This window comes from Diadema setosum, chromosome 5 (assembly GCF_964275005.1).
Source record: "Diadema setosum chromosome 5, eeDiaSeto1, whole genome shotgun sequence".
Classification (NCBI taxonomy): domain Eukaryota; kingdom Metazoa; phylum Echinodermata; class Echinoidea; order Diadematoida; family Diadematidae; genus Diadema; species Diadema setosum.
The window spans coordinates 44,057,219-44,069,428 of record NC_092689.1 but is presented as its reverse complement, the minus strand read 5'-3'; the positions used below and the strand labels follow the sequence as shown (position 1 = coordinate 44,069,428).

Genomic DNA, 12,210 nt, shown 5'->3' with positions numbered 1-12,210 from the left:
CATTCACAGTCAGGCTACTTTACAACTGTGACAAACATGCAGACAATCGTGATTACATATAACATTCTGAGCATCGATGAAAAAAAAAAAGTACAACGTCGAAGAGTTCAAAGCAAAGTCTATGTACGCGCACCCTGAAGTTTGTTTTAAAGTCGAACCCTTTTATTCAATCCTCACTGATTCGAGGTAGACGAGACTGATTGTACTACAATCACTTTAAAATTTATCACCTATGGCGGTGTTAGACTCTAGCAGTTGCCTCCATCGTGGTATTAAACCTTACCATTTATTTCTATGTTTATCATTTATACTGTAATACAGTAACCGCCGGTGGTGCGTAGGGTATTATGTCATTGTGATGACGTATCGGTTCTCGGATATTTTTCCCCTGCCTTCAAGTGATAGCCATCGTCTGAAATCATTTATAGTATTGTTTTGTTGGGGGGGGGGGGGGGACATGGAGGAGGATACAATTTTTGTTTATGCCGCAATGATGCAATCCCACATTAGACTTATATTCCAGTTCGCCGATATAGGTGTGTGTTCGTGTCAATCGGGTGTGTTTATATACATGCCTGTGTGAGCGTATGTGCATGCCAGAGCCTTTATTGTGTGACACAATACTATTTGTCAATAACAACACACTATTTTGACACAAAACAACATTACTTTTTTTTTCAAAATAAAGAACTGACTTTATTACTTTTTGGTAATCATGAACATTCAGCATAACGATCGATTTTTTTCCCCCGATTTTTTTTTTTTTTTTTTTTTTTGACTAAAGAACCTTTCGTCAGAATGAGCATCGATGAAAAAAAAAAGACGAACAGGTTCCAGTACATATATTACGGTTGTTCATTCTCTTTGACAATACAGAAACAAAAGAGTATGTTGTAAAAGGCTGATCAAAACATTTTGTCAGAGTTACAGGTGTAATCAACACCTGAAATAGCATCTTGAATTTGAGATCACATCATACGGTGATCACGAGGGCTTATATGAATGTTGATGATCTGCCTTTGACGCTCACATTATTCGGAAAGTGTCAATTATTCTATCATACAGCAGTAGGAGCGCCAAACACGAACAGAAAATGAAGCCATACAGTTGGTTCGTCTTCTAAAGGTAGACCCCGCAATCAAATCATTATTGTATTGTTTGTTTATATCTTTTTTATTTCATGCAAGCGTGATGGGATAAAATGGACTCTTTCAACCATACACTGCTGTTTTTTTTTTCTTTCAGAGGAACTGTAATTACAATGCTACACAGACAACAACAAAAAGAGCACAACAATTAACAAAAAATAAACAACAAATTGACGCAGTTGGACAGGGGTCACTAAATTGTATTGCTTCAGTGCGTACTACCAGTCTTTGTCTGAAGACACTACATTTCAGGGGCGTCACCAGCTTTTTTTCAAGGGGGGGGGGTGCGTTTTGACCATAATGTAACGAGATTTTTTTTGTTGGACAGACATTTGGAATATAGGAAGCTCTCAATCACTAGACTTCTACTGTTTTTGAGGGAAACCAAGCGGGGAAAGGGCACCGGCGTAGCTAGGATTTCATCTTGGAGGGGGGGGGGGGGGGGTGTTGGTATGCGAGGGAGCGAGCAAGGGGGGGGGAGAGGGTGTGGAAGTGCCTGTTGTCCCCCCCCCCCCCGGTGAGAACTTTTTGCATTTTGATGTTGTAAATGGTGCAATTTGATGCAGGCTTTTTGCGTGTTTTTGTTAACTTCAAACAGTCCAACTTGTTTAAGGTAGCAGTACATTTTGATAGAATTTGTTGTTGAACAATGTGCCTATAAACTATATCATTTCAATAAACTTCTTGTATTGATTCTTACACTGATGTCATGAACGCGACCGAGCCCGAGCAAGCGGAGATAGCGAGGGGGGATTTGATGCATGTTTTGCTTGTTTTATGGACTTGAAACAGTCCTAATGGTTTAAAGTAAAGCAGTATATTTTGATGTAGATTATTATCGAACAATTTGCCTATAGTACAGTATCATCCAAATAAACTTTCTGTTTTAATATTAACACTGAATATCATGAACGCGGCCAAGCCAGAGCGAGAGGAGTGAGCGAGGGGGAGGATGTGGGGAGGGGGGGGGGGGGAGTGTCCCCCTCCCACGGTGAGCATTTTTTTTTGCATTTTGATGTTGTAAATGGTGCAATTTGATGCAGGTATTTTGCGTGTTTTATCGACTTGAAACAGTCCCATCACTTGTTTAAGGTATCCGACACTTTGGAGTAAATTATTATTGAACAATTTGCCTATAAATGGTATAATTCAAATAAACTTCTAGTAATAATTTTTACACTGATGTCATGAACGCGACCGAGCCCGAACAAGCGGAACGAGCAAGGGGGAGGTTGTGGGAGGGGGTTGTCCCCCTATAAACAATGGATTATGGAATGACGGTGTGAAACGACAAATTACTGGCAGCAATATCGGGAGAATGGCTTAACGATTACATGCGAGCGAGCGGAACGAGCGCGCTTTAACATTTTGACATTTTACAGTCCCAAAGCTGCCGTTTGTAGCCATATTTTTTTTTTTTTTTTTTTTTTTTTGCTTTGGAAATTAAAGGAGGGGGGGGGGGCGCACCGGGCGCAACTGCTGGCAATCACTGGCAGCAACATCAGGAGAAGGGCATAACAATTAAATGCGAGCGAGCAGAGCGAGCGAGCTTGAATATTTTGACATTTTACAGGAAAAAAAACCCCTGACGTTTGTTGCTATATTTTTTCGCTTTGGAATTTAAGGGGGTGCATCGGGCGCAACTCCTAGCAATTACTGGCAGCAACATCAGGAGAGCATAACGATTACATGCGAGCGAGCTGAGCGAACGAGCTTGAAAATTTTACATTTTACAGTCCAAAAGCTGCCGTTCTTAGCCATATTTTTTCGCTTTGGAAATCAAGGGAGGAGGGCGCACCGGGCGGAACTGCTGGCAATTACTGGCAGCAACATCAGGTGAATGGCATAACGATTAGATGCAAGAAAGCTTGAAAATTTTACATTTTACAGTCCCAAAACTGACGTTCTTAGCCATATTTTTTCGCTTTGGAAATTAAGGGTGGTGGAGCGCATGCCACCGGGCGCAACTGCTGGCAATTACTGGCAGCAACATCAGGTGAATTGCATAACGATTCAATGCGAGCGAGCGAAGAGAGCGAGCTTGAAAATTTTGACATTTTACAGGAGAAAAACTGCCGTTTGTAGCTATATTTTTTCGCTTTGGAAATTAAGGGGGGGGGGGGGGGTGGCGCACCGGGCGCAACTGCAGACAATTACTGGCAGTAACGTCAGGGGAACTGCGTAAAGATTAAATGCGAGCGAGCTTGAAAATTTTGACATTACAGTCCCAAAACTGCCGTTTGAAGCTATATCTTTTTTTGCTTTCGATATTAAGGGGGCGCACCGGGCGCAACTGCTGGCAATTACTGAAAGTTTTGACATTTTGCAGTAGAAAAACTGCCGTTTGTAGCTATATTTTTTCGCTCTGGAAATTAAGAGGAGGGCGCATCGGGCGCAACTGCAGACAATTTCTGGTAGTAACATCAGGGGAACTGCGTAAAGATTAAATGCGAGCGAGCTTAAAATTTTTGACATTTTACAGTCCAAAAACTGCCGTTTGAAGCTATATCTTTTTTGCTTTCGACATTAAGGGTGGGGGGCGCACCGGGCGCAACTGCTGGCAATTACTGGCAGCAATATCAGGAGAATTTAAATGCGAGCGAGCGGAGCGAGCGAGCTTGAAAATTGTGACATTTTACAGTCCCAATACTGCCGTTTGTAGCTATATTTTTTTTGCAGTAAGGGGGGGGGGGCGCACCGGTTGGAACTGCCGGCAATTACTGGCAGCAACTTCGGGAGAATGGCATTACGACTAAATGCCAGCGAGCGGAGCGAGCGAGCTTGAAAATTTTGACATTTTACAGTCCAAAAACTGCCGTTTGTAGCTATACTTTTTCGCTTTGGAAATTAAGAGGGGGGAAGGGGGGACGCCCGGTGCGCCCCTCCCCCTGGATCCGCCACTGGTAGTCAAGGGTGTCGGTTTATGTTCATGACTGGGGGAGGTATGTCCAGCGAGGTGGCGTCGAAGTGACCAAGCATGGGAAGGATGTCCAAAATTTATCTAAATATTAAACACTGTATAGAATACACTTGTACTATACAGTAGATATGTATAAATCAGTGCTGCCAGTGCTGCACCAAGGGTGCGATTTTTTTTTGCCCTCGATTTTTTTTTTTTTTTTTTTTTTGGAGGATCTGAAGGGGGGTGCGTTCGCACCCAACGCACCCCCCTGGTGACGCCCATGCATTTCATATGGATTCCACATTGGTTTCATTGGTTTCATTCATCCACATTTCTTACTAATAAAAGAACAGCAGCAAATAACTCGTTTCGGAGGAATAAAGCGAGATGAAGTATCCGTATATATATATATATATATATATATATATATATATATGATTTTCAACTTTATTATGTTCGTCGTCACGCTTCTTGGAATCTTTTGATATTGAATTTCATTCGCAACCAGATAGTCTTCATGAAATAAAATATTTGGTCATGACATTCTCTACCTGAATCAAACTACGTATATTTTGTGACTGCAACAGTAGTGCTCATGTTTATTGCTCTCTGACATGATGTAGGTCTACTCGCCATAAATTATGTAATGCTTTGTTGCAAATTTTTGTGATATGGTGTGTTTGTCTATAATGAAAACTCAAGAACAAATACATTTTATCGGCTGCTCAATAGGTCAGTGCTGAAGCATGTCCTCGTAGTACGGCATCGCTTTCTCGGCTAGCTCCCGCACATCGTCTGTCACCTCCTCCCAGGCCGGGACCGCTGCCGATGGAGTGAAATGGGTGCTGTTCATGGACACACCCAAGAAGGCTTTATTCTTATAGATGTTTTCACCAGGCCATTTCCACGACTTGGCTACCTCAGGCGAAGCGGGCCATTGTAGGAGCGAGTCGGAGTAGGGGAAACCCACGGCTTCACAGAACTCTTGGATTACCGGTGCGGGGTTGGTGAGAAGAGCAGACGAATCGATGACCAAGGGTGACGGGTTGATATGATCTCGTATGTAGGTCCAGAGATCGTGATGCTGCTGGAAGACGGCATCGACGCCATCCTCCGTGGAATAGGGGCGGAAGTCGAAGGAACTTTCATCAGTTTCTTTGAACTTCAGCTTGCCAGCTTCTTTGTACTGTAAGAACCACGCCTTTCTCATCGACTTATACACAAGTAGAGGATGCCGGATAAGGAAGGCATGTTGGTATCCTTTTGGGATGAATTGTCGTCTCTGATCAGTTGACATGGTATAGCTGTCATCCTTAACGAAAACATATTTACTGGTTGATTCCTCCAAGCTTTTTCTGATTGTTGCATACCTATAGCATAATAAAAAAGATAAAAACAAACAATGATTGCAAAACACGATTTTATGTAATATCATTACTATCAATGGTTGGATTTTTTTGTCACAAACTATGAATTCTTTATTTCTCCGCTGTCGCGTAGTAGGGCGCAGTCGATTTTTCTTTGAAGTGCATGCATAGACTAAAAATTTTACCCTACATCATACTTGTTCCTGTAAAAACACAGATAGGCGGCACTGTGGTTTGATGACTTCAGGTCCCACAGAGTACTCACGTAACAACACATTTGATGATTTTACCCATGCGTGGAATTCCTCTCGACCAATTAATGTAGACCCTATAATTGATTACTTGGAAATGTTCGGGTTATAATAATTCAAGGACCATTGGAAGCCACCCAAGAGACTATAAGAAAACAGAATATCATTCATCATCAGTACTATCATTAACATCATTATCATCATCAATGTTATAATCATCATTATTATTAGTAGTACAAGGATAATAGTATTATGATTAAAATTGTATATAACCTACAAGGGCGGATGCAAGAATTCCGTAAAGGGAGGCGCCTTCACAAAATTAAAGGGGGGGGGGGGCTCAAGCTCCTCTCCGCCTTCAAACTTTTTCTCTTTTTTTCCCTTATTTTAACCACACAAAAAAAAAAAAAATAGAAAGGGGGCGCGCCTCCTTTGCGCCCCGTCTGGATCCGCCACTGACCTAGACTCTTCATCACTCAACTGTTAAACAAAAGAAGAAGCAGCAATTCCATGTTGCTCACATGGAAGTCAAACTTGGTTACTTTTGGTATAAATGTCACAAAATGCCATAAGAATAAACTCATTTTTAGGAGCCAGAGGTTAGCTACTTGTCATAATTCATATTTGAAAATTCGTCATTAACATGTCCTGGAAACGAAGAGATTCAAAGACGCTTGGTAAACTTACGATAGTCTCTCTGGAAAGAAAGTGGTTCCGGGTGAGAAGTTCTCTAGCTCCTCGGCAGCTATTTTGAACTCCTTCTCGTGGCCATCATAGCTCAGTGGTTCGTCTTTTATAATCCCAAGCTTCCCTAGTCCATTCAGGGCAAAGTGGCAGAAGTCGAACGGTTCCATCCACACCTCGCAGCCTGGAATCCCCGACATGCATTTCGTGAACGCCGTCGAAATCGATCTTGGTATCATCCACAGAATCGCACGGCCTCCGCTTTTTCCGCCAGGGTTGTCATTCGGTACATGGGACATTGTGAGGTATTATGGGGTAGGAAAATTTGAAACAGGTCTTCACTTTGTAGCTTTATGCCACCATAGTAGGAGTACTCGGTAATCAGGTCTGTTCACCGAGTTGTTTGCCAAGTGGCCTTTGGTCGATCGTCTTGATCACATGGGGATTCGAGATTCTGGTTCTAATGTTTGCTTTCCCTCTCAGACCTTTTGTCCGACGTATTGTGGCAGAAAACGTATGATTTCGTCATATCTGTAAATATACTGTATATACATAAAGATATAGATCTATACAGTTTGCATATATATACGCATAGATGTGTGTGTGCGTGTGTGTCTTGGATTTCTGCTACCATTCTGAAACAAATATTGTATTACGTTCTTTCATGTCAATTACACCCCTTGCAATTTTAGTGCAGCCGCTTGTTTTATTTCAGAATCACAGTGTTACAGGTGTAGCATAAAAATTTAGAAAATAAATGAAATTTGCTTTACTTATTTTTAATGAAAGTTCATTACTCGCAATATATTGAAACCACCAGAAAGAAAAGATTGTGATGTGCATGAAAGGAAGACATTTTATTTCCATTCCATTCATTCACAGTCTAGTTATCTTACTGTGACAAACAAGCAAACAATCGGGATTACACATAACATTCTGAGCATGAATAAAACAAATACAACGTTGAATAGTTCAAAGCAAAGTATTTACGTGGACCCTGAGGTTTGTTTTAAGTCGAACCATCCTATTCAATGCTCATTGATTCGAGGTAGACGAGACTAATTGTACTCCAATCACTTTAAAATTTGTCACTTGTGGCGGTGTTAGACTCTAGCAGTTGCCTCCACCGTGGTATTGAATCATTTTATGTTGTTTATTCATACTGTCATACAGTCACTGTGGTAAAATAGGGTATTACGTCATTGTTTCAATGGCCTTATTGCCAAGAATTGCCTTCAAGTAATAGCCATCTTCTAATTTTTCATTTCTAGTATCGTTTTTTGGGGGAGGGGGACATGGAGATGGATAAGATATTTGTTTATTTCGCAATAATGCAATCCCAACAACGATAATAAGTCTATTTTGACACTAAAACAACAATACTCTTTTTTCAGAATAAAGAACTGACGTCATTGCAGTTTCGTAACCATAAATATTCAGCAACTGAAGAACCTTTGACGTCACGGTTGTCAGAATGACGAACATTTAAAATAACGAACCTTAACGAGTACATATAATACGGTTATTCCTTCTCTTACAATACAAAAACGGTATGTTGTAAAAGGCTGACCAAACTTTATGTCAGTTCAACGTGTGAACCTCGTCTTTGATTAAAAAAAAAATATTCATAGGGTAGGATGTAACTGTTGTGAGACTTTCCACAAGTGGTCCACTCCCCGAAGAAGACAGGTTTCCAATATGACTTCAACATTTCTGAAACCCTAGCAGGACTTTAAATTATTGGGAATGACCTGGGAACTGAGACTACAAGAATTTTCCGCTACCAAAGTCGTTCTCACAGTGTCTTGAATATTGGAATCAACAAGCCATGGATATGAAATACATGACTTAAACAAGATTTCAAATTGCTGTATCATATTTTTTTTTTATTGTTAACTGAAATGTATGTTAGTGTGTCAGTACAAAGAGCATGGCTGGCCATGTTATTAAGTAGAGATAATAATCGTTAATCTTCCTTCATTTAACTATTTCGCGACACAAGGTCGACACCACGAGTCATAATGTACAGCCAACGAATTATACAGTCCACAAGTTATACAGCCAAAAAGTTATATCCATACAGCCCACTAGTTATAAAGCCCATGAATTCCACACTAAGTGAACAACGCCCACAAGTTCGACATCACGTAAAATGGGCGCATGAATTATACAATCCATGAGTTCGACACTAGCCTGAGAAAGCACATTTGGTAGACACTATTCCCCCCCCCCAAAAAAAAAAAGGCTAACAAGACCGACAGGATAAACAGCGTAATCTATAAAGGGATTGAAAGTGTGTAATTGTATAGGGTGTCTGGATGGGAAGGAGTGATAGTGGGATATTTGAAGGAAAAAAAAATGACTGCTCTACTAATATAAAACATTTCAATATTGCTTCAATATAATTACTGTTGTTGTGCTAATTGTAACAGTTCTTTATTAAATGAAAATTGTACTTTCACCGTCCATTTTTTCTTCTCTTTTTTTTAGGAGGTAGGGCAAAGCCCTAAAGCCGTCCCGCCCCTTCCCACAGAATATATACTCATTCCGAAAGGAGAAGAAGAAGAAGAAGAAGAAGAAGGAAAAGAATGAAAATAAGAAGAAGAAGAAGAAGAAGAAGAAGAAGAATGAAATGATGAGCATGCATATATAGGTTAACCTACTAGAAAAACACCCAGTTGTAAAATGAAGTTTGCCAGGAAATATTCCCCAAAATGGTCAATGTCCTAGCGTACATGATCTGGAGGGGGCGAAGTCATCAACAATCTTATGCTCGATAGTGTGACTAAAGTGCACTCGGTACTAATATGCAATAAGATAATCTCCTTCCATGGCAATTCTTTTTCTTTTTCCTTTTTGTTTGCTAGTTTTTTATGCTATCAAATCCTTATAAAAAGTGGCATTAGAATATCTGTTACTTTTCAGATGATGATCTTACCCTATGCCTGACAATTTTCATAGTATAATGACGTACTAATCAAACGAAGAACTAAACAAAATCGTTTATCACTCTGTAATCCGATGTTTAAGCATGTCTTCGTAGTAAGGCATAGCTTTCTCGGCTAGCTCCCGCACATCGTCTGTTACCTCCTCCCAGGCCGGGACCGCTGCTGGTGGAGTGAAATGGGTGCTGTACATGGACACGCCCAAGAAGGCTTCATTTTTGTACATGTTATCAGCTGGCCATTTCCACGACTTGCCTACCTCAGGCGATCCGGACCATTGTAGAAGCGACTCTGAGTAGGGGAAACCCACGGCTTCACAGAACTCCCGAAGGACCGGTGCGGGGTTAGTGAGAAGAGCAGACGAATCGATGACCAAGGGTGATGGGTTGACATGATCTCGTATGTAGGTCCAGAGCTCGTGATGCTGCTGGAAGACGGCATCGATGCCATCCTCCTTGGCATAGTGGCAGAGGTCGAAGGAACTTTCATCAGTTTCGTTGAACTTTAGCATTCCAGATTCTTGGAGCTGTGCGAACCAACCCTTTCTCATAGACTTGTACACGAGCAGAGGGTGTCGGATGATGAAGGCGTGTTGGTATCCTTTTGGGATGAATTGTCTTCTTTGATCGGTTGGCATGGCCACACTTTCATCTTTGACGAAAACATATTTACTGGTTGATTCTTCTAAATCCTTCTTGATAGTTGCAAACCTATGTTTAACAGAAAATTGCAAATTACATGATACACTGAATTTATAGATCATTACTGTCAGTGTACAGCGTAAGTGCATTTTGGATATTAGCTTTTTCTTTGCCGTGTGTAGGCGAATAGCAGTTAGTATTCTTCCATTCTATGAAATTCTTTATAGTACTGTAAACACAAAGAAGACATATGATGAAATATTCAATCTTGGAAGATCGTATTTAATGCAGTGTAGTTCAGGGTAATTTTATTTATTTTCAATGAAGCAAGAGTGAATGACATACAAAACATACTCTACACAAATCAGCTTTTGTCGATTGCAAGAAAAACATACACTAAATTTCGGTTAAAGTATGTGCTTTAACAATTACATATAATTTTCAAATGCGAAAGAAGCAATGAAATAAATGCATCGTCCATTTTTCATCATTCTTGAAAACTGCTTGTTGACATTTCATGTTGAAGAATCGAAGATGTCATACACGGTTGGAAAACTTACGGTAATCTATCTGGAAAATAGGTGACCTCAGGCATGTATTTCCCAAGTGTCTCGGCAGCTATCTTAAACTCCTTCTCGTGACCATCATAGCTTGTTGGTTGCTCTGTAATCCCAATCTTCTCTAGTTCCTTCAGGGCAAAGTGGCAGAAGCCGAAAGGTTCCATCCACACCTCGCAGCCTGGAATCCCCGACATACATTTCGTGAATGCCGTCGAGATCGATCTTGGTATCATCCACAGTATCGCCCGACCTCCGCTTTCACCGACAGGGTGGTCATTCGGTATATTAGACATTGTGAGGTGTATAGGGGTTGACGAAAATCTGAAACAGGTCTTCACTTTGTAGCATTTATACCACCAAAGTTGGACTATTCTGTAATCAAGTCTGTTCACCGAGTTGTTTGCCAAGTGGCCTTTGATCGTTCTTGAGATCACATTTAGATTGAGGTTTCTTTTTCAAATATTTATTCTACGTCTTCAACCGTGTGTCTTACGTAATAGTTTTAGATAAATCAATGGTTTCTTCATGTATGTATGTATTTATATACAAAAGATATACAGATAAAAACCTAATTTTAAGTTTTTATCACATATAAAGATAATTATAGATATATGATTATATATGTTTATTATAGACATATATGCACATATATGAGTGTCTGTGTGTGTCTTGGATTTCTGCTACCTTTAAAATTTGTCACCTATGGCGGTGTTAGACTCGAGCAGTTGCCTCCACAGTAGTATTAAATCTTACCAGTTATTTCTATTTTTATTCTTCATACTGTCATACAGCCATCGCCTGTGGTGCATAAGGTTTTATTTGTCGGTTCTAGGGTATTTTCCCCCTGCCTTCAAGTAATAACCACCTTCTAAAATCATTTGTAAAATCGTTTTGTTGGGGAGCGGGACATTATGATATGGAGGAGGGTATTCCGCAATAATACAATCACAAATAGAAATACATGTATATTCCAGCTCGCCAATATAGGAAGAGGTGTGCTTCGTGTGTGTTTGTGTCAACCGGGTTTGTTTGTTTGCATGTCTGTTTTTTCGTGTTTTCAGTCAATTTTTATTGCATTTGCTAATAACAACACTCAATTTTTACAATAGAAGTTCATTATTTTTTTTTTTTTTGGGGGGGGGAAATACTTACTTCATTGCTTTTTTGTAATTATAAACCTTTAGCGTAACGAACTATTTTCGATAATCAAATTTTAAATCAAAATAATCAAAATTCAATAATCACATTATTTTTCCTATAAAGAACCTTATGACATTGATGAAATGACGAACATTCGAAATGACGTACTGTAACCGGTACATGATAATTATCATGATGCAGTTGTTCATTCTCTTTGACAATTAAAAAAAAAAATATGTTGTTAAAGGCTGATCAAAACAACGTGTGAATCCCGTCTTCAATAAAAAATAAAATATTCCCAGAGCACGGATGTATCTATTTTGAGCTTTTCCGCAAGTGGTCCGCCCGCAGAAGAAGACAAGTGTCATTTTTAAAACCCTTATAGGACTTTGACCTGGTAATGACCAAAGATATAAGACCATGAGAATTTTCAGCTACCATAGTCGTTCTCACTGAGTAGTGAGCATGGGAATCAACAAACCATGGAGATGAAATACATGACTTGAACGGGATTTCAAAATACTATTTCAAATGTTTTTCTTTTATTTTTGTTAACTAAAATGTATGTCAGT

General features: G+C 40.0%; 2 protein-coding genes across 2 annotated transcripts; both read right to left on the bottom strand.

The window, feature by feature from the left end:
* Positions 1-4,783: 4,783 nt before the first annotated feature.
* On the bottom strand, positions 4,784-6,651 carry LOC140228339 (uncharacterized). Its single transcript, XM_072308566.1, has 2 exons — positions 6,356-6,651; positions 4,784-5,420 (listed from the first exon to the last, which is right to left on the bottom strand). Exons 1-2 carry the CDS (start codon positions 6,649-6,651, stop codon positions 4,784-4,786), a joined length of 933 nt encoding a protein of 310 aa, XP_072164667.1.
* A 2,707-nt stretch (positions 6,652-9,358) lies between these two features.
* Positions 9,359-10,791, bottom strand: LOC140228338 (uncharacterized). Its single transcript, XM_072308565.1, has 2 exons — positions 10,499-10,791; positions 9,359-10,007 (listed from the first exon to the last, which is right to left on the bottom strand). Exons 1-2 carry the CDS (start codon positions 10,789-10,791, stop codon positions 9,359-9,361), a joined length of 942 nt encoding a protein of 313 aa, XP_072164666.1.
* Positions 10,792-12,210: the final 1,419 nt, after the last annotated feature.

Bases quoted from the DNA above. Each gene is read 5' to 3' on its own strand.
- LOC140228338 (XM_072308565.1), bottom strand. From the start codon at position 10,791: ATGTCTAATATACCGAATGACCACCCTGTCGGTGAAAGCGGAGGTCGG. The intron at 10,008-10,498 runs GTAAGTTTTCCA...TGTTAAACATAG, and splicing joins TATTTTCCAGATAGATTACC to GTTTGCAACTATCAAGAAGG.
- LOC140228339 (XM_072308566.1), bottom strand. From the start codon at position 6,651: ATGTCCCATGTACCGAATGACAACCCTGGCGGAAAAAGCGGAGGCCGT. The intron at 5,421-6,355 runs GTAAGTTTACCA...ATTATGCTATAG, and splicing joins TTCTTTCCAGAGAGACTATC to GTATGCAACAATCAGAAAAA.